Source organism: Erigeron canadensis, chromosome 4, assembly GCF_010389155.1.
Source record: "Erigeron canadensis isolate Cc75 chromosome 4, C_canadensis_v1, whole genome shotgun sequence".
NCBI lineage: Eukaryota > Viridiplantae > Streptophyta > Magnoliopsida > Asterales > Asteraceae > Erigeron > Erigeron canadensis.
In genome coordinates this window covers 7,587,035-7,610,630 of record NC_057764.1, presented here as the reverse complement: position 1 = coordinate 7,610,630, position 23,596 = coordinate 7,587,035, and the positions used below count along the sequence as shown (strand labels likewise).

Genomic DNA, 23,596 nt, shown 5'->3' with positions numbered 1-23,596 from the left:
ATTATATGGTAAACGAACTGATGCAGAATTCGTAACCTTTCCATTGTTCTTAGATCTAGGAGGATGACCATGTCGACACGGAGTCGTGTTGGTTGTAATTTCAGATAACTCAGTTGCGTGTGCAGATGCATCAGGAAACGAAGTTAGATGTGTTGGAATTTACATTCGCATCATTATTTTGTAAAAGAACAGAGGGAAAACTCATAAGCGTGGGTTCATTGATAGACAGCCGTGAACGAACACATCGACGCTTAGGGCGTTGCAACGTAGTATCAGTGAGAGGATTAGCATCTGTCGATGGCAAAGTTATCTCAGAAGTAGTGACAACAGGAAAACCTTCAGACAGGTTTTCAACCAAGTCAGTAAGTGGACCTGTGGATTTATGATGAAACCAACTTCTATTAGGAGTTAAATATGTTTTCAAGTTTAGACATTAAGTAGTTGTTCCATTAACAGAATCGATAGCTATATACGTATATATTAAAAAAAATACAAGTATAAATATGATATATTACATCTTGAATGGAAGTACAACATAATACTAAAAATCACATGGACATGTTATAAGGATCGAAACTCACCCAAGCTTTGGAACGTCCCATCAGTCATAAAACTTGACCCACATATATTGGCATTTAAAGTAGCTTCCTTATTTGGTATTGTAAATGATGAAGAAGTCGAAGATGTTTCTATTGTTCTAGAACCCGGAGGACATCCACGTTTTTGTTGAATCGGTTGGAGTAAATCAGAAGAGAACTCATATGTACCCAGAACACAAAGAACGGGGATAGTGATTTGAGTTACATCTGAATTAGGAGACAGACGTTCACTTGATGCAAGCAACTGAGCACCAATGTGATGGTTATGCGTATTAGTAACATCAGCTATCCCTCTTTGGTTTTCTGATACAATATTTGTACATGCTGTGTCTAATAAACCCCGATCTGTTGATGCAGATGATGACCCAATATCACATAACTGGCGTACATGACGCCCAAGTTTTTCATTGTCGTTGTCCGCCATTATAAATACACGGCACACGATATAACAAAATGCTTAAGGTTATTATGTCTATTTTAAAATATAAAGGATATGATCTAATATCAGAAGGGTGACACATTAAACCAAAATTATGGCCACTCATCATAAAAAAACAACTTAACAATAATAATTTATAAATGAATGAATAAATACATGTAAAACAGACGTCAAGTAAGTAACAAAAACAAAAAAAAATATAATGCCCTAAAAAAACACAATTGGGGCAACATATTAATCAGGAACACAGTAAGGAAACATATACATACAGAAAAAAAGAGAGAGAGAGAGAGAGAGATATGAAGGTTTAATCTTACATGTATACGATAATTGAAAGACTTGAATTATTCAGTTGAATTTCAAAAACTCATTACAACTACATAACATGTAAGGATTTCGTATTTGAAAAACTGAGTTAATGTATATACACAGGATACATAACTATCAATAAATTCAGTTACTAAAATAAAGGAATAATATATAAATATAACTTACACATAATAAAAGTCCCTTAAGTTTCGGAAATAACATCTTCCCCACGTTTCCACTTCGTGGAGTATTTTGAACAAAGTAACTACTATTAAAATCTAAACTGACATCAATGTTTTTTTCGTAACATATGTAACACATTTGAGTTATAACATTTTTTCAAATGTATATAAAACAATATTTATATTTACATACGCATCAACATAAGTGGCAAAAAATACATTAGATAATATATAAAATATGTATAAAAAAGAAGCTTACATTATACACACATAATAATAAAGACAACATACATATCGCCATAAATAACACAAAAAATAAAACGAAATAAATTGTGTACAAAAAACTCTGAAACAAAACATGTAATCATCAGGACTGTGCTTAGAGATGATATAATCATGTGTAAGATATTAACCAAGGTGCCATGTACGAGTGTTTGCAAGAAATGGTATGTCATGCTTTCATGACGATACTTTGATATAAAACATTTTTGTCACTCATTAATTTGATCTATCATAATACATTTTTTATATAATTTTCAGAAAATTAAATACAAAACAAAATATTTAAAATATAGTTCATATTATACATCAAAAGACGACAACATTTATTTACATAAAAAAACTTCATTTTTATCAAAAGGTAACAACATTTCTTAGGTGATGCTGATAGTGATGGTGTTCGTCGTTTTCCACCACGATATGGTGATACATTATGCTTGTTTCCACTGTTAGTCTCTGAACCGTCACCTTGATCATCATCTTCTTCTTCTTGATCATCAACGTCAGACTTGATTTGATCATCAATGGTTCCAAAAACTTCATTATCTTCTTCATCAGCATCTTTCAATTTATTACCTTCATCATCTCCTTCTTCACTTTCTATTTCTTCGTCAGTATCTTCATCTTCAATAATCTCCTCATCAATATACTCTTCACTTTTTTCTTCATTTGACTCTTCGTCTTCACTTTCAGAATGTCTTTTTCTTTTAGCCATGATTTTTCCTTTAATAGATTATATATATTGTTGTTTTTATGTTTTTTAAGTATAATGAAGATTGTAAGTGAAAAATATTAGGAATCATATATATAAGACAAAGTTTTTATAATATAAAGTTGATAGAAGTGTGATGGCTACGTCTTAATTGTATAGAGTGAATTTTTTTATTTAATCTGATTTAAATAATCATTATCATTGAAAAGAGTTGATAGAAGTAAAGTATTTTTCAAATCAATCGTCATTGTGTAAGAAGAAACGTCAATAAAAGACAAAAATCATATTGATGTTCACTTATCTATTTTGTATTTATTCCTTGAACTACTTGTTAGTTAAGTATATATGACAACATATATCGTTATATTTGATTCAATAGTTATTGAGAAAATCTAGATAATATTTAGTACGGAATATTAATTTTTAGCAACAAAAAAAAATATACAACTCTAATTATTCAAACACACAACTTGAGTAACATAACAAAAAAATTTAATGCATCCTGGATGTATGACTTGAATGCATCACATAGATATCTATAACAGAATCAATATCACAAAGACAATATAAATTTTTCAAGTCAATATCATCTTCAAGCTTCTTTATAGAATGCGTATCATCAAGTGAAAGAGTAGGAACCCTATATCTGAACCATACTAGATGACAACAACTAATTTTCTTATAGTACCAGTATCGTAGTTCATTCATCATAAACTCATCTCTATTCACAACACAATTCATAACCGATCTACCTTCCAAATAATCATAACCCTTGCGTCTCTTAAACACTTCACCACGTTATGCAAACATATATTCACTTTCTGAACCGGACCTGGATTACAATGATTAAAAAATGCAAATAATTGTTACTTCAACTTTATAGATATATGAGCATTCGCAAACGAAAGAAAAAAATAAAATGAATTAACATACACAGAAAGAAAAACATATTTATTCTTACTTGAAAGCACGAACTCTTTTCCTGTTCAGAAGAGGCATATCTTAATAATAAACAATTTTTTTTAGTATATCTAATATCAATAAAAAAAAAAATCGGATGTAGTAGTTTTAAAGTCAAAAATAGATTGCTAAATTTTAGCACCATATACCCATGTGGAATAAAACTACTCAACTTTAAAGTTAACCTCCAAAATTATCCTATAAATAGGTGACGTTCAGTTTCTATTCATTCGGTCACTCATTACACCACATCAAAAGTTAATCTTCATCATATCATACACTCTACATCGATCGGTTCCCAAAGAATATATAATGACCACCAAGAGTAATAGTTATCGCAGATCATCTTACAATTATCAATGTCCTGCTACTAATAATATACAAACGCACAACATCAAATTTTACAAACACCAAATCAAAACCACAGTAACTAAATATCCAAATGTTGTTTCTGAATGGATCTATAACATCGAAAAGTCCTACCACCGTCACTTGAAACGGCTCATAGTTAGGCTTGACACTGAGTGGCAAATTCGTTATAACGGTGGTAACGAAAGTAAAGTTGCCATCATGCAAATATGTGTAGGAAGTCATTGTCTCATCTTCCAAATCATCCATTCTTCATACATTCCACCTTCCCTTATCAACTTCATGAATAACCATAACTACACTTTCACTGGGGTAGGTGTTCGTGATGATCTTAACAAACTAAAAAACGAATATGGGATCGGATACAATGCACAACTGACGGATCTAAGGACTTTGGCTGAGAAAATATATGGGTCGGGTGCAAAATATTGGGGATTGAAAAGGTTGACGAATATTGTACTTGAATACGATAGTCAGAAACCAAAACGTATCACCCTGAGTCCTTGGGCAAAATATAAGTTGTCGTATGAGCAAGTAGAGTATGCATGTTGCATTCGTCTCATTTGAAATCGCAAGCACATTGAAAGCCAAGACCATCTATGAATCTCCAAGGGGTACACTTATGGAGCTTATATTTGCAGCAATCAATGTTTGATTGAAAATTTCTTTAACATACGCAATAATACACATGTATCAGTAGTAGTAGTTGTTGATATGCATTATTGATCATATATTAGTAGTAGCGTGTTCGAATTTATTAACTATCTCGCAAATGTGAATCAAACTTTATGTAAGTTACTGTTTTCCTTTTGAATATTGAATTTTATTAAATGCTAGATTAATGTTCTACTCAATCATGTATGTTTACTTATTTACTTTATAAATCTTAATAAAACGTAACAACATTTTGAAACCTATTTCATGATATAATATTTTGTACATGATTCAATGTTTTTACAATATATAAATCCTTTTATAAGGATCTCATGGATTATTCAGTTTAAACTAAAAAAATAATAAAACCAAAATGATTATACTTCATTATGAAATACTATTCAAACATTACACAATTATACAAGGAAAACATCAAGGAATTTCACTCCATTACCGTTCCGAAAATATCAAAGTAAAGTAATTAATAAAATAAAAAAACTAATTCAACTAAAAGCAAGTCATCTGAGACACAAACATATTAACATTAAAAGAAACACTAATTAAATTTATAAAAAAAGTGACCGACATGTAACTGAAACAAATAATATGTAACTGAAGCAAATAGAAAATACGCATAATTACTGGGGAAAAAAAACAGAACGAACACAAGTTATTTAAAACGATAATTAACATCCAATATCAGCTTCCAACTCCAAATCCTCTGGATCAGTATCATCATCAATCACCCTGAAACGGTTCTTACGCTTAACATCCAACTCCAAATCCTCTGGATCAATATCATCATCAATCACCCTAAAACGGTTCTTACGCTTGACATCCAACTCCAAATCCTCTTGATCAGTATCATCATCAATTACCCTGAAACGGTTCTTACGCTTGACTTCCAACTCCAAATCCTCTGGATCAGTATCATCATCAATCACCCTGAAACGGTTATTACGCTTGACATCAAAGTCATTATCTTCAATTTTTTTATCAGATGCGTAAAAAAAATTCCGAGTAGACTCTCTTGCGCTTAAGATACGGCAATTCTGCACTCAGTTCAGCATTAGAAGCATCTTGACTTAGTTCAAACTGAGTTTGAGTCAATCCAGGTTCATCACAATCATCCGAAATGTTAATAGTCTACAAAAAAAAAAAGATAACTATCTCATCATAAAAATAATATATACATATAACTTAACTTTATGGATATTAAAGCAAATATAGGTAAAAGTTGATTATCAACTAATAAAGTACCAACCTCTACATCATCAGGATTATTGATAACAATAACCTGGTTTTTCTGAATTTTGTCAACATTCTTTTTCCGGTTTGCCTGTTTCCAATTCATCATAAATTCATTAACCTTATAAATATAAAAAGCACGTAAACCATTTCTACAAAAATACATATGTGAACCATTACTAAACTATACCTCTTTTTCGCTTAGGAATGCATTCCATTGAGTTTTTTCCTAAGAGAATAAGAAATGCTCCTTCGCCCGAACTCGCACCCGGAACAGATAATGAGAATACGAGTAGCCCGTCTGCGGCAATAACACCATACACCTTGATAAAATAAGAAGAAACGCCAATCGAAGATATACGCTATAATGGCGAGGGGAACCCAACCGACTTCCTGAGCCGTTTTTCTAGAATTGCGGCAACTCGGAGATAGGACCCAAGAACGATTTGCCGAGCCTTCTTCCAGTCCCTAACTGGGAAAGCGAATGAGTGGAGTGAAAATTTAAGAACCTCAGGTGATGTCGGGGACCTCGAAGCAAAATTTGTGTCACGAGATTTGGCACATCAAAAAACTATGGAAAGACACACCTAGCGGCGCACGATATAAAGCGACGAAAAGAAGAAACAATCAAGCAATTTATAGCCAAGTACACGTCGGAAACCCAGGAAATAAGTAGACTACCTGAAAGTCAAAAGATATCAGGACTCATTCACGGCCTTCGGGCACCAATGCTAGTCGAAAATCTAACGGCAAATCTACCAGAAATATACGATTAGCTTGTGGTAAAAGCTCATGCCTGGGTCGACAAGAATCATGACACCGTCAATGGAGAAGGCGCTCAAGGGGAGGGAAAAAGGATAATACTATTAAAACTCACGAAGTCCCCGAAGCAAATCCTTGCAACAGAAACGGTGGCACAAACATTCCCACCCCCACCCAGACTGATAACCAAGAAAAAAGATCATAACAGATACTATGACTTCCATAAAGATTATGGACACAACACGGACTCATGCCGAAACCTGCTGCGAACTATAGAGGACGCAATAGCAGCGGGAAAATTCAGGCACCTGGAAAGGAGCGTAAACAGCGAAGATGTAACTTAATGCGAAGGCATAGACCTCGGAAGCAAATCATCTCGCGAAAAGACCGTATTGTACTAAAATCCTAAAAATGGCTAGGTTGACCTTCCTACAGAATGGAGGACGAGTGTAGATACATCAAGATCAATAAATCAGGCCTTTGCCAATGACAAGCCGAGACCAGCAACACTCAGTCCCTGTATCCCTCCATAGGCAGGTGATTTGACTAATTTATACCCATTACCCATATCGTTATTGGCCATTTTACTATATGTTTTAAGTCGTTTTTGTATGCATTTGGCGCGTTTATGGTGTTTGTTAGTGTTTACAGGCTCTAAACAGGTTACGCGTTCATTTTTTGCATTTTCGGAAGACTTGTTGGCCCAGAGGTGATCTATGATGTCGGAGGTTGATTCGAGTGGAAGAAACGACAGAGCGTGGCAAGTATACAAGATCGAAAGAAGGTTGCTTTGTACAAGTGTTGACTGCGCCGCAGTAGGGATGCACTAGCCCACTGCGCCGCAGCCAAATCCCACGGAAATTAGTGGAGTTTGCCCCACTACGCCGCAGTGGGGATGGCAAGAGAAGGACTGCGTCGCAGTCAAGGAAAGAAGAAATCAAGACGTGGATTCATACTGCGCCGTAGTGGTGGTCACGAAAGCCACTGCGCCGCAGTCAACCGAAGTCAAAGTCAACAACACCTCACTGCGCCGCAGTGGGGGAAGATACAGTCCCACTGCGTCGCAGTGGGTGCACGGGAAAAAGACCCTAGGTCGGTTTTGCATCAGATTTGGAGAGGAGTATAAATATAAACCCTAGGGACGAATTTGCAGCTATCAAAAATCTTTCTAGGAGCTGTTCTATAAGGGTTCTTCAATCTCCAATCAAGATAATTTCTTAGGCGGATTCATTGAAGATTCACAGGCACCCATCTAGATCGTATCTACTTACTGTCTTGCAATTTATTTTCTTCAAACGATTGGTACATCATGTTTCTCTTCTATTTTCATTATTATTTTGGATTGATCATGAGTGGCTAAACGTTTAATCGTCCACCTTGATGAAACGAGACAGATGATGTGATTGCAATATTTTAATTCAAAGGATTGATTTTTATTTACCGTTGTTCTGAGATCTTAGTGATTTAATTCTTTTAAATAATTATTATAATATTGGTTATGTATTAATTCTTCGTTAGTGGTACTAGTTGAATTGATATATGATTTGAAAAGAATTGTTTGTCTATAAGCAATTGTCACTAGTTCATGGTATGATAGTGAATATTATTTTAATGAAAGAATTAATTTTGTCAACGTAATTTGTAACGGTAGGTGGTACCACGCTATTTTTACATAGGTTCAATTGGTAATTTGATAGTCAGTCAAACTAGTTATTGGAAAAAGTTGTCTTGGAACTGGTGGTACCGGTTTGGGTAATTTATCTAGTAATCTAGGTGGTTTGGTGATGTGTTCATGGTTGGTGGTACCACATGAGTATTTAACTAGTCACGATTATCTTGTTAGTTCTTGTGAATTTGGTCTTAATTAAATGCAATCACATTTGAAGTCGAGGGAAGTCAAGGTGGATGACTTTTAATTATATTGTCTAAAGTTCTCTTCATTTTATGATCTTGTTCAAAACAAATTTTATTTTCTGTTAAAAAGGAGATTTGAGTAACACCCGGTTTTCCAAACTACTTTACTAAACAATTGATTCAAACCAATCCCCGCGAATGAACACGGTCTTACCTCTTAACTATATTACAAACGATTGGGTCCACTGCCCGTGAGTGGGTAGTAGTCAGTTTTTAGGTGAAACTAGTTTTATAAATTTAAGACTCGATTTTGCACATCAGCAGGTTAAGGAAAATTCCGGATCACCGGGAAGCAGCCAATGAAAGCTAATGGACCTTACTATGTAATGGTCTCTTACCTCTTGTTTTTTACGAAAAACTGCTTTCATACAAGATTGATCAGAATATAGCGCACAAAAATTATACATATATGTAAGAAGACTTTATGTGGAGCACAGGGGACGCCCGATAACGCTTCCATAAAGCAAATACGTCATAAGACAACTGCCATAAAACAATTAAGTTAAAAGGCGACTGTCATAAGACGATATATGAGCTCCAAGCATAATTACAATAGCTCGATGCAAATTCACAGACAAAGCCTTCGCGACAAAATGACCAACAAGGCAAGTCCAAATATAGTCTTAAGGAATAAGTCTTGAAAAGGTAAAAGCCAGTAGGTCGCCTGATCAACATCTTGAAAAGGCATATACCAATAGATAAATCCACAAACATAAGACTAAATTAATAAAATTGTTCAAAGAAGGAAACGGAAGAAAGGAGGGTCCAACAAACAGATAAAATTTTGCGACATAATGTTCAGACAGTTTACACGTTGGGGACCTGCATCTGCGGATAGGGCACACAAGTATTGAGAGTGGATATCCTCCAGATCACCCATAGCCTTGTTAAGAGGACCTGTGGTATCCCTCACAAGCTCCGAGCCGTGAAGGGATATGCGTCCTTCTGCAGTAAGAACACGAATGAGCTCTGACTCGGCATCCACCGTTTTTGCATTACAAAGGCTCGAAATCCTCACGCCTACCTCAGATCCATTCAGAAACGCCTTGCAGGCATGAGGGATCACTTCAGTAACAGGCTGCCTATACTTCCCTTTTAGCTCAGCAAGAGTAGCGCGATTACTAACAAGCATTGCGTCCTTGGCAGACAAATCTTCTCTCAGTAGTACAACTTCCTCCTTCTTTGAACGAACTCCCTCATGAACAGCTTCAAGTTCCGCAGTTAACCCACTTAACCTGACCTCCAAATCAGAAACCTTAAATTCTAACGACAGTTTCTCTGCCCTCAATTTCCCAACCTGTTCGGCTGATGACCCTGTATCCCTAGAAAGCTCACGAAGCCTCAAGTCCAAAACATTACCAATCACAGCTAAGCAAAAGGATGACCGATTAAATAACTCGGACAACTGCAAAGAATTAAGACTCGCCAGCTTTGAAACCCACTCAGCAGGGGTTATTGAGCTAAGGCTACGGTGGAAAGATAGGCCATCAGGAGCTTGTGTCAAAGGATTAAAACCTACAAACAGAAAGATGACAAATAAAGCAGAAATCTAAAAGACCAAGCACAAGGAATTTCTACAAAAAACGGAAGTATACCTGAACTCCCCCTGCTTCCCAGATCTCCTCGCCTTCTTCCTGGGGGAGGAGACATTGGATCGCTTTGAGGAGGTCTTCTTTCTACTCCTCAGACGACCGGCAACAGTACCCTGGTCATTCTCGGGTGGGTCGCACTGCTCTCCGCTAGTAGGGCATTCTGAAACTTCAACAACAGGAGGACCAACAGAGACAGCCTCATGAGAGATGGCTTCACCCGCTTGGCATATAGCCTCCAAACCCGCCCGATCCTCCGCTTGTGGATCGTTACCCCCACTGGAAGTTCCTGATCCCGAAGCAGTAACAGAAGGTGCAGCCTTCATCACTAGTTGGGCCAGAAATGATTGCCTGTTTATCATTTGCTTGAAAGCCATCCTATAATAACACAAGACAAGGAAATGAAAACCGCACTAAAGAAGGATAGAACTAATAAAGCACACAAGTTACTAATGGAGGAAATTTCAAGACGCCTATTACGACGAATCGACAAAAAAAGAAAAGAAAAAAGGGGGGGCGACAGAAACAAATATTACCCAGTCAAGGCAAATCCCAAAATACTTCAGAAAAACAGGGGAAATCAGAGCCGCCGAGAGAAGGTATTATCTATCTTATTTGTTTGGAATAATATTTATACATGAGGAATAAGGGTATTTCGGCAGAAGCCACTACTTAAAATCCCCACCGTTAAAAACGTACGCGATACGTATCTCATGATTTTCGGCCCAATATACGCACGTTGTTCGTATGACCTCCGTTAGGGGTGACCTACGGAGTAGAATTATCGGTTGAGTCTAATGCGACATCCTAAAGATAGCATCTCCCATCAGACTGGGGTTTTTGATGATATATCCATACAGAGCTCTAGCTCCGTATCCGAAGCAGAATACGAAGTCACCTTCATACAGGTAAACCCATAACGGAGCTTAACCTCCGTTTAACATGATCATCCCGGAGCTCCAAAGGTAACAAATACCCAGCCCCAAGGAGATGCACAAGAGAAATCGGATAAAGATCTTTCCCATAATCATCTTATTAAAGATATACCGAAGCTCCGATATACTCGAACACAACTTGGTAACAAGATTACCACAAATCTCCTCAAGAAGGAAACAAGATATTCACAAAGGAGGAAGAGATTTACCCTAATTCTCTTTACCCTCATCTCCAAGTTATTTACCTTCTATATAAATAGAGGAGGAAGCCTCACGGCACATCATCATATGCATGATACGAATATAAACTAAAAACCCTCACACCTAGTTTGTTCGACCTCCGAATAAACTCTAAACAAAACCCTTAAACCCTAAGTCAAATGAACCGACTTAGACACAGCAAAACCATCCGGCGTAAATTGGTCTCTTCGACCCACTGACCGTAAGGTAATCGCCGATAAACACCAACAACCCAACTCACACCTCCGGTTGAGCCATAATGCGATTATTTGATCAAACACTTCTTAACGTTTGACAGTATGTGTTCAAACTCAGTAGAAATATATCGGCAAGATTCTTCAAGTAAATAATAAACATTATTGTAGTTTGCAAACAGAGTATCTTCAACACTGTCTTCCATTTTTTGAGGCGTCTTTGGTTTAACACGAATCTTCTTGTCATCACGACAACTCCCAACCACAACAGAATCAACAGGCATAGAAGATATATTATTTGCACTACCAGTATCACATGCAGTCGACATCTTGTGGAAAACAATATGCTAAAATAAGTTTTATGATAAAAATAAAATGATGTTAAATGTAACTAAAGTGTGGTATATATAGTCGATTTAAAGATGGTTGTAAAAAAATCAGTTTCCTCCTTTTTTTTAAGGCAAAATTTGACCTGGTCAATATGAAACCACCATAAAACACACATATTAGAAAGTGCTCAGCAAAAACTAAAAAGGGTACTAATCCTGTAAAACGCAACAATTATGATCCGATAGACCTGTAGTTAGAAAAAAATTCCAATCGACAAAAATTAATTAACCATCTGATTCCACTGGTCTTGGAAATCCAAGAATAGACGGTTCAAATATAGTAAACGTTGATACAATGTTATACTGAGTGTATAACATGATAAGTATAGTAACTTACACAAACATATACCATTTTAGTAGATGATTATACTGAAATAACATATTATCAGTATATAAAACAATAAATTATAAATAGATTTTTACAGTTGGAATTATAGTTAAGAAATAATTATTTTTAACATTCACCAAGGTAAATTATAAAGTGTTAAAAATATAATAAGTTATGAATCAGCATAAGAAATGTCAATACAATCATATACTGAGTGTATAACATAATCATCAGTTACAGTAAGTTGCAAAAACATATACCATTTTAGTGCATACTTATACTAACATTACATCTGATCAGTATATGATTAATTTTTTAATAAGTTATTTTATGAAGTTGACATTATGATCAAGAAACCCTCATTCTTAATTAAATAATGAGTTGTTTTACTGAACGAATGTAATATGAAAAAACAAACATAAATATATACATATCTAATAATAAAGATAAAATATATAAAAATAAAAACATATCTAATAATAAAGATAAAACATATAAAAACTTAAAGATTGATTACATAAAGTATAACAATTCAGTAGTAAATAAAACTATATATGTAAACAAATCAAAATTATTAACGAAAATTACTGATCCCAGATAGTGCCACCTTCAACTGATTCAGTATTTGTATCACAACGATCATTACTAACATCTGGTTTAACCTCAACCACACCAAAATATTTTAAGTCAGGAATGAGATGATTTTTCAGCCTCGCAACTGTTAATTCAAACTGTATGTCCAAATATATATTACTGAACGAATGTAATATGAAAAAAAAACATAAATATATACATATCCAATAATAAAGATAAAATATATAAAACTTAAAGACTGATTACATAAAGGATTACAATTCAATAATAAATAATACTATATATGTAAACAAATCAAAATTTTCAACGAAAATTACTGATCCCAGGTAGTATCCCTTCAACTGATGCAGTATTTGTATCGCCACAATCGTTACTAACATCTGGTTTAAGCTCAACCACACCAAAATAGTTTAAGTCAGGAATGAGATGCTTTTCCGGCCTCGCAACGGTTATTTCAAACTGTATGTCCAAATGGCCTGCCGCTTTACCACCCTAAAACGATATTAAACCAAAAAAAAAAATCATAAGGATTGGCTTTATAAAATACTGATTCGATAATTATTAATATTTAAATCTCACTAAATAAATTTTAATTTACATCATCATCTGAAAGGAAAACAGACTCATTGCATTCCCATTTCCAAAAGGCTTGGTACCAAACCTCTTCTAGATTATTATATGTTATAGAATCAAACATCTATGATAAAAATCATTCAGCTTTATAGAGTAAAAATTTTAAATTGTAGTCAGCAACAACTTGACCAATGTAACCATCTTCAGCCTGAATATACTTTGATATCTTCATGTCAAAATGAATATCCAACTTAGAACCTGCTCTAAACAATTGATACATCATAAAAAGAAGAGTAAATTAAATAATATGTTCAGGTTGAATATGTTTTTACATATCTTCATGTAAAAGCCAAGGTCCAATCCTTAAGCCTCAAAATACAAGTATACGCCATAAAACAAATATTATATTAAACACAATCGTAAACATCTTAAAAGTGTAAATTTCAAACAATATAAAAAAAAATGCAATATGCCTAATCCTAAGCCAGACAAAAACCATAAAAAAAGAGTAAATTAAAGAATATCGTAAACAAATTAAAACTGTCAAATGCAAAGCAAAATTAAATTATGAAATAAACCTGCTCCTCACAAAGACCAACATCTTTATCCCACTTCAATTGAAGAAACTTGTTATCCTTGACATACTTCTTAAGACAAAAACCATAAAAAGAAAAGAGTAAATTAAAGAATATCGTAAACAAATTAAAAGTGTCAAATGCAAAGCAAAATTAAATTATGAAATAAACCTGCTCCAACGGCCAAGGAAAATTAAATTCGAGAAGTTAAGAAATAAACGGTTGATATATATTTTCAATATTGATCCAACGGCCAAGGAAATTTGAGAACTTTAATTCATAAACGGCTGAGATTTAATCTCAGACTTGATCCAACGGCCTTGGATATTCGGGAATCAAAGGCCCAGATCTAAAGTCAACGGAATCGAACGACCCACATTGCAAGTCAACTTTTCCGAAATTCTCGAACGTCGCGCGAACAATATATTTAGAATTGCAAACAACTTTTACAACTTCACCCTATTTATATTCTCCTATGATATATTTATTAAGCATCATGCATATATACATTATAATAATAATAACCTCATTAGAATGAGGTGATCGGAATTAAGTCATTAACATTACCCTCATTAATAAAATCCTTAATTAACATCATAAAGAGAGGGGTTAATCCTCCTTCAGGCTTTCAACTTTATATGTATGTAGATACTGGAGTATCATGTCCGGTGAATCACCATTATTACACATGAATCAAAATATAGTTTTCCTACTCGCATTTGACAATATTTAAAATTATGGCTTGAAGTCTTAATTTGTGGCCCATGTGGTCACATAATACCTATACCACTGGAAGACAAAGAACATTAGCCTAAAAAATCTATGATACTATAACCGTGCCTGTATTTTGGCCATATCACGGAACCAATTCTACTCGAACCAGTGCCGTCTCTGAGGAATTATAGACCTCGGCCGAGAAAAGAAAAAGGAGTCCCGGAGGATAGGTACAATAATTATAATTATACAAACTAAGATATAAAAACGATGATAAATATTATAGCAAATTGGTACGCGAGTTTTTTTTTGTTAAGTACTATTGTTTAATTTTTAGATAATTATTAAGATTTGTAACGGCCTTAATTTATAACATATATTTTTATATAAATACATAAAAAATAAAAAGTCGGGCCCTCTTAAGAAATCGGACCTCAGCCGGTCATCCACTTCGTCCTATGCCTAAGCCCCCCATGACTCGAACCAAAGACTGTCTAGAATACCAAATGGGCAAATGGTATGGGTATTCGGTTTCCTTATTGAAACAGAGTTGTTTGGGACATATATCTCGGCAACCTTTTCTCAATTTTAATGAGGTAATTATTATTGAATGACAACCCGAATTTCTTTTTGCAAAGAAACCATTCCATGTACGTACATTTTTTTCGTGCAAGTGTTGAGTCTGGGCTCTTTTGTGACATTACAAATCATGGCATTAGCCATTCATAGTTCCGTTTGAGGTGACAACGAACCAGAGCCGACTTAACTATATATATAAGTTAGGCTGGGCCTAAGGCCCAAAATACAAAAGCCTTCATTTATATATATATTGTGTATAATGTTTTAGACTTTAGACTTTTTATGTTATATGTTATTATTATACAAAGATAACAAGAATGCCTAAGAAAACAAATAGGCAATTAAACTTCATAGCTTCATGACTGACCATTAGAAAAAAAGACATCACACAAATGAAGTTATAAACTTCAAGGAAAAAATGGATAAAAAGAACTAATTATTAAGAAATCGAAAAACTAACCGTCGATTTTCACTCTAATTTTCAACAACGAGTTAGTAATTAAATCTTAATTATATGAAAGATGTTCTCCTAAAATTGGTACAAAATTTTGCTTTTTTCACTACTAGGAACATAGCTTTTGATGACTCATGCACTATGACACACACATCTATAAGACCATTCATAAACATTCACCATTTTCACTTATATATTTTCTTGTCACATGAGCATTACCTCTTACCTTTTTCACCTTCTTTTTTTCCCTAAACCATTCCCCTTCCATTTGGTCTCTATTATTTTTTTATTAAAACACAATGCATGACTTCTTTTATTTGAAATCCGCATGCATTTTCTGCTTACTATAACCGTTAAGAGTGTGATTAAAGAATTACAAATCACATTTAAGATTTAAAGAAAAAACTTATGAAAAAATTGCAAAAATAACCGTCTGACTTAACAACAACAACAGGATCCAATCCCTGCGCGGGGTATGGGGGAGGTAAGTTGTAGATAGTCTTACCTCTACACAAAGGTAGAGATACTGCTTCCATAGGGACCTCCGGCCACAAAGGAGTGCAAGACGGAAAATGAAATGTGTTTAGAAAATCATACCTGTCTGCTGAGAATCTGAAAAGAAGAAATACCTGTCTGATGGGTTCGGCTACTATGCGGGTCGAACGTATATCACTCATGCGTCCTACCGATATCTTAGAAACATGTTTGACAATACAAATACAAATACGAAAGCAACCATATTGGGCATATTAAACAACATAAAAGTAGCAAACTAATACGTAACTCGAACAAGTAGTGGGAAACAACAAGACAAACATACAAATAAATAAGAAATGACAAAACCTGAAAAGATCCCGATTGAGCCAAGGCAGTAACTACTTCCAAACAACCTATGGAAAAAAGGACCTTAGGACACCTAGCTATCCTAATCCTAATCCTCTCACCTGCTCTTCTAAACCAATAAACTAGTCCTAAACCCCTAGTCCTTTAGATAAACTCTCATTGGTCATGTCCTCCGACAACCATCTTGGGGGAAACAAACACAAGAGTAACCTCCCCCCTCGGTTTAGGCCTCTCGAGACTCAAGGCCAAAAACCCCTATGAAAGGTCACAGAGAACCAAAGTCTAAATAAAAAGTCTACTTAATCTAATAAACCCATATGCCTTACCCTCGCATTCCACTACCTCTACCTGGAAGCTCCTCTAACGCATTCGGAATTCCGTACTTCCACCTCCATCTACCTACCACTCTTCCTGTCACGTCAAAGTCCTCTGTAGCGTAGCTAAGCCACTTCTCTAGGCCAAACCCTCACAAACCTCCTTTGGCAAGGCAATATGGGAAAAGAAGACTATCTAGGTCGCCCAAAAGTCCTACCCTAACCTACTATTCTACTCTAATCCTAGTTCTCCATGCCGTCCTATCCGACGTCATGTCCTCCGACAGGCCAAGTTCAATTAGATCCTTCGCTAATCGATCCTCCCACCTCATCTTTGGTCGTCCCCTTCTTCGTATGTCGTCCACGTGAATAGACTCCGCTCTCCTTAGTGGTGCAGTTTCATCCTTTCTCCTAATATGGCCAAACCATCTCAAGCGTCTGCCTTAAGTTAAAGTCAATTCATGGGGAAGAAAGAACTCGCGATCTTTAGATTACTGTCATTTTACATTTAAGATTTAAACAAAACTTACGGGAAAAAAAACAAAAATGACTTCAAATTCTCTAGTTATATATGGACTCCTATATTGAGTATGAAAATGAGAGGTATTTCATATTTTTCAACGAGTCATTAAATTTAAGTATATGATACAAAAGGAAATTATAATGCATTAATTGTTACTAATAATGTGTTTAGTGAGCAGATTTAAAAAAACCTCATATGGAAGATTTACTTTTGATTTCAATTCAAAGGTCAAAAAATAAAGTTGAAAACAACTTTAGAAGATCCTATTTACTAATAATTAAACTATAATGTTTGGATTTAAAACCAGAAATTCCCAACAAAAAAAAAAATCAATATAATAGTAATTTAAGAAATAAAAAAGGGGAAAAAGACGATATATGAAACGAAGAAAAAGACGAAAACGTGAAAAGCAAAGCATATAGAGTATTTGAGTGTTTGATTTTATTACATAAATTATATATTTGGTTTTGGGTTTCTGGACGGACCTTTGTTTCTTGAAATGAACTGAGCCACCCCTTTTTCGCCCCGACCCGAAACAGAGATATACGTACTCGTCGTCTATAAACAAATTATTATTATTATTATTATTATTTATTATATTTTAATTTATTTATATATATTAACAGAAGAAGACCCAGCCCCCTTCCAATCATCATCGTCATCAACCATCTACTGCCGCTTTTGTTTAATTTGGATTTGTGTTGCTTAATTATTACCATTGATCCGATCCATTTCTTCCTTCCTTCCTTCTTTCCACATTTGGCAGGTTTTTCCTCGATTTCTTATTCTATTTTTAATTTATTTCTATTTATAATACTATATAATTACAATTACTACTTACAGCGTGTCTCTGTGTGTATGCAAGCATCTAAACAAAATTCCGCCACCTCTTTTCATTTCATTTGCAGCATCATCGGAATATATATATATACACCATATATATCTATGTCTGGAAATTGATTATATTTACTCATTACTCAACCCTAACTTTCTATTTTTAATCCTAATTATTACTCTAGTTAGTAAAGTAAGTAATAAGTTTCTTTCTTTGTATTCTTATTTACCTGGAAGCAGTTCTCTCTGTCCTCGGGTAGAGGTATGACTGTCTGCATCTATAAATAGAGACTATCTAATTTTATTTACTCCATTTAATCCTTCATTTGTGTATTTATACATATGTTGTCGTGCACTAGTAATTCAATGAAATCTAACTAACCATCGAATCCGATGATTGATATACCTAGCTATCCCGTATAGCCATATATAAAATAATCAAGTATTGTTGTATATTAGTTATACTATCGTTATCATTATCATCAGATGAAGCTTGAATATTTTTGAAACGCACGGAATAGGAAACAAAAAGGTATATTAGTGACCTAATTAGACATCTAATAGTTTGATGGTCTGAGGTAGTACGTAGTTGATTCCAACTTCACGTCCTTTACTCCTTTCTTGTGTAACTTAGCCTCTGTCTTATTTTCGTATAGGTGAATGATTGACTTGTATATTGGGAGAAGAGTGCTGCTTGTTCTGCATTAGTGTGCGATAACATATTATGCGCTGATAGTGGTTTTGTTATTATGGATGTTGTTAATGGTATCAACAACAACCCCAGTCTAGCTTCTAAACAACGACTCCGTTGGACGCATGAACTTCATGAACGATTTGTCGATGCTGTCGCACAACTCGGTGGCCCAGATAGTGAGTTATCTTGATTTTAATTGCCCAACATTTAACTTTATTAGTTATTACTTGCATTTGCCTCGTGCGCTCTCTTATTCCGGGCATAAACATACAGCTAATGATGAATAAGCATGTTAATTGAAACTTATATTTGGTTGTTAAGAGAGTTACCCTTGGGAAGTTCTTAGAAATGATTTACAGTACATTAATGGGACGCAAGTTGGAAAGAGATGTTAGATGAAATTTACCTCTCTAATGCAGATTAAAAACCATAGCCCAGACTAAAACATGAATAAAAAGAACAGACAGACACGATACCAATTGGCATTTAAGGACAATCAATTGAAAGTTCTGTTTACCTATATCTCTCTTTCTTGCTTGCTTCAGTCTTTATCACTGCCAAACCGATACCTGTAACTAGAACACTACATCTACACTGTTTCTTGTTGACCTATTTTCCCCTGCAAGTGGAAGCATTAATAATATCTAGTTTTTCTTAAGCGCAAAAACCTTTTAACCTGGCATTATACTGCATCATATCTGTTAACAATAGGTAGACTTCTATTATTACATGATTACTTTCAGATGTATTAGACCAAGGTTTATATGGGCGAATTTGTCAAAGAAATTTTAGGCAAAGTGTTGGGTATAGGGTACCATCATAATTGATATGAGATAGCCGTAAAGGGCTAAGTTGCTGTTCTCATTTTGATGTTTTTAGAGTTCTTCGTCACCCGAATAGTATAATGATGGATTATCGTATTTTTTGATTACCCTTGGCCTAAACCAACAAGTAATTGGTTTCTTGGTATTCTTTAAAGGAGATATCTAACAGCATTTCCATTAGGAGAAATTGAATAAAGTGACATGAGCCTTTTTTTTGACACCTTTAAATAATAGGAAAATATCAACTCTATACAGTAACCAGATCAGCTGTAAGGACTAATATCAATTGGAATGGGTTTCACTAGATTATTAAACTCATAGAGCTGACAGACTATAAAAAGTTTTGACATTACTATCTTTCTATGTTTAAATAACTATGAGAAAATGTACTTTCTAGGACTGATATGAGAGGTGGAAAACATTAAATGACCCAAGGTAAATGCGTTGTAATGGCCTATTTATGGAATTGTATGATTTGCCAATAGAGGTGATACAATGTTGGCAGAAACCTCAAAACATAGAATCCTTAAATTAAGGAAAGATTTTGATTAAATATCTTGTACTTCATCATGTCGGAATCTCTTAAAATGGAACTGTATATGAGGTCATGTTGAAGCTGAGCTGATATTTGCTTCCTTGCCTGGAAATGTAATATATAACTTAAGATCAGTTTTCAAACATTGGTCAAGCCTGATTGAAGCTTATGTTTGTGCCTCTAGCTAGTTTGAATGAGTTTTAAGTTAAACCACTACTAGCAAAGGTGAGTTCAATTTCAAGCCTGGCCAAAAACAGGAAGAAAAGTATCAAAGCTAGTTTTGATATTTATTCAACTTTCCGTCGCTTCTATTTCTTTAATAAAACGACAATGGTGCTCTTGAATATAACCTTGGGGGTAATGGTCTTCTGTTAAGCATTTCAAAGGTTAAGTTTGGTCGCAAAATTCCTAAGTCGATCGTGGAAATGTATTTAGGGCCTTATGTAATAGTAAACAGCTTTTTTAAATCTAATTGCTTTTTTGACTTGAGATTGTTATTTTTTCGAGCTAGTTTAGTTAACATTTGTAATAAGTCAGTAACACCAGCACATTACCCCTAAATTTCTCCATTGCTGGTATATCATGGCTCATCTGAATCTAGGTTAACCATGTTTGTTAAAAGTAGAAATACCTGGACAAAAACTTCATTGTTAAGTGATGGGCTTCAAGTAGAGTAGTTATACTATTACAATACATTAGTGCTATAACTGACTTCTCCTGTACAGGGGCCACTCCAAAAGGCGTGCTCAGAGTTATGGGTGTTCAAGGTCTGACAATTTATCATGTGAAGAGCCATTTGCAGGTAGGTGGCATGCTACCTTTATCATACAAATCGATCTCTGGACACGCTGTCACCTTGTTGACTTTTGTAAACTTATTTATACAGAAATATCGGCTGGCAAAGTACCTCCCAGATTCATCATCTGAAGGTATTCTATAAGACTTCAAGTAGCTGATTTTAATACACATTATTAGATTATAAAATAACAACATTATAAGATTGATCAGATCATGAGTAGATAATATGCATCTACACAATCAAATGTTAGATGAACACGAATTGCACTGATTATTTTTCTCAACTTTCTAATGCAAGGAAAAGCTTTTGACCAGAAAGAATCGGGTGACATGCTTTCTAGTTTGGATGGGTCATCGTAAGTCTATTTGTCGTCCCTTTGTTTCAATTCTATGATATGAAAATTGTATGAGCATTTCTAGCTTAGAAATTTTGGTCGTGGTATACATGAACGTTGAATTTTTTTGTTGTTTGTTCATCAAAATAATGTTACTTTTGCATTGAACAATGGATGGGATTATAATGCTGTCTTCTTTATTCAGTGGAATGCAAATTACAGAAGCACTCAAGCTGCAGATGGAGGTGCAAAAGCGTCTGCATGAACAATTGGAGGTGTTATTCCTTTTAACCTCTTTGCCGTTTTTTTATATCTTATATTTTCTTTTTCTTGTTTCTGCCAGCAGGTAATAATTTACGTATAGCAAGCTGATATTATAAGTTTTGGAATTGTCGAATCTTTGATAATTGCTTAATCTTTTAGTGTAAGTTTAAGGAAATGGAAATTTAGAGTAGAACATCTGTTTGGTGGCTAAATCAAAACTCGTACCAATCATTTTGATTGACCGGATATCTTATGTTTTACTAAGACGGAAATTTCGAAATATGGCAAATCTGAATTTTACGTTGTTTTGGTTCTGGTACATCCGTATCAAGACCGAAGGAAACTACTGAGGTTAAGATCATGCGAAAAAGTTTCAAGTTAAGTATGTTAGGCAATGTTTGCTGCACGTTGATTGTCTATGGGACTGCTTGCCCTGCACCGCACGTCCGCACCCTCATGCTGATATATGAATTGGTTTTGTGAGTGTTGTATTAATTATGTGGTTCTTTGTCAGTATGAGATCTTCATCGTCAATATGTATTTATTATTTACATGCGTTTCCCTGGTTCAACTTGTTAGAGTAAATCACAACATGGTAAATTGGTAAGTGGAACAATTATTTCTTGTGACATCATATCCTTTTGAATTGGGGTTAGAAAGAACATCTACTTTATATCTTTTGTTATCATAAACAACTTTGGTGTTGATACTCGATAGTCATTGTGTTCTGCAATTGTAATAGGTACAAAGACAACTTCAGCTACGAATAGAGGCACAAGGGAAGTACCTGAAAAAGATCATTGAAGAGCAACAGAAGCTTAGTGGAGTTATATCAGAAGTGCCAGGCTCAGAGGACAATTGCCAAGAATCCAGAAGTATAACTGATCCTGTGACTCCAGCTCCTGCTTTTGAGTTGCCTATGATGGAAAAGTCTGTCAAGGAATGTGCCCCCGTTAAAAACATTTTTGTTGATGATAGACATGAGCCCTTAACACCAGACTCTGGTTGTCACTTGGGCTCACCCGATGAAAACCCCTTAGGAGAGAGAGCCATGAAAAAGCAACGAGTGAACATGGGTCTGACTCACCAAATCTTGGAGTCAAGCCTAAGGCCATCATTTCATCAGCAACAGCATTCCGCTTACCTGACTACAGAGCAGTTTGGCCATTCAGCTGGAATGGCAGTTGAAAATGAAGATTAACATGTAAAAGTCATCAATCTTGCTTTGTTTTGTACCTGTGCAGTTTACAGAAATATTTATTCGATTAGGTCCAAAGGCAGTGGAAAGACCAGAAAACTTGTAATTTGTACTCTAAAAGTTGAGACAAAGTAGACGGTAATATTAATATTTATTGTACTAGTGATGTAAAAACAAGGGGTCTTTGTTCGATTTAGTCCAAAGGGTGTGTTCCATTGAAGTCCAAAGGGTGTGGTAAAGCAGAAAAACATTAATTAGTGTTTTGAGATTATTCAAATGATAATATTAATGTATTACTTCCTGTATGTTGCATTTAACGTTGCGTTCAACGTTCGATCTCTGCCGCATGTCCGTTGTTAGATGCTCGGATATTCAAAACTGTACTTATGATTTAGGTAACAAGATAATTTATTTTTCTGGCCAGAAAACTTTGAACCAGTCTGTGGAGAGTTTGATCAGTGTATGGGTATAAATGATAATATTAATGTATACCACCCAAGATTGTAGGCTCGTAACATCATTTACCGATCCCAAAGTCAAAGGTATTTCGAAGTATTGCTTTATCATTAAGATGTTAATTAAAACCCCTTTTAACCTAAAGTGTGTTCTTTATCATTAAGATGTTAATCTAAACTCCTTTTAACTTAATGTTACTTTTTAACCTTCTGATGTCTTGCTAGTTCGGTTCTATTATATTAATAATATTGTTGCCGTTATTAAAATAAAAAAAAAAAACAACCTTGAGCCAATTAAGATATTTTATTAAGAGGTTCTAGGTAAAATAAAACAAATTTAAAGGAAAATAAATAAAACAATAGGTTTCTCTTTACTGAAAATCACCGT

General features: G+C 34.7%; 2 protein-coding genes across 2 annotated transcripts; both read left to right on the top strand.

The window, feature by feature from the left end:
- Positions 1–3,792: 3,792 nt before the first annotated feature.
- LOC122596920 (Werner Syndrome-like exonuclease) lies at positions 3,793–4,416 on the top strand. The gene has a single exon (XM_043769564.1). The coding sequence runs from the start codon at positions 3,793–3,795 to the stop codon at positions 4,414–4,416; it is 624 nt and encodes a 207-aa protein (XP_043625499.1).
- A 13,319-nt stretch (positions 4,417–17,735) lies between these two features.
- On the top strand, positions 17,736–23,070 carry LOC122595519 (myb family transcription factor PHL7-like). The gene is made up of 8 exons (XM_043767887.1): positions 17,736–17,818; positions 17,898–18,037; positions 18,762–18,975; positions 20,884–20,960; positions 21,045–21,087; positions 21,255–21,312; positions 21,497–21,566; positions 22,298–23,070. The coding sequence occupies exons 3-8, from the start codon at positions 18,855–18,857 to the stop codon at positions 22,754–22,756; spliced, it is 828 nt and encodes a 275-aa protein (XP_043623822.1). The 5' UTR covers positions 17,736–17,818; positions 17,898–18,037; positions 18,762–18,854; the 3' UTR covers positions 22,757–23,070.
- Positions 23,071–23,596: the final 526 nt, after the last annotated feature.

Bases quoted from the DNA above. Each gene is read 5' to 3' on its own strand.
- LOC122596920 (XM_043769564.1), top strand. From the start codon at position 3,793: ATGACCACCAAGAGTAATAGTTATCGCAGATCATCTTACAATTATCAA.
- LOC122595519 (XM_043767887.1), top strand. From the start codon at position 18,855: ATGGATGTTGTTAATGGTATCAACAACAACCCCAGTCTAGCTTCTAAA. The intron at 18,976-20,883 runs GTGAGTTATCTT...TCTCCTGTACAG, and splicing joins ACAACTCGGTGGCCCAGATA to GGGCCACTCCAAAAGGCGTG. The intron at 21,567-22,297 runs GTGTTATTCCTT...CAATTGTAATAG, and splicing joins GTCTGCATGAACAATTGGAG to GTACAAAGACAACTTCAGCT.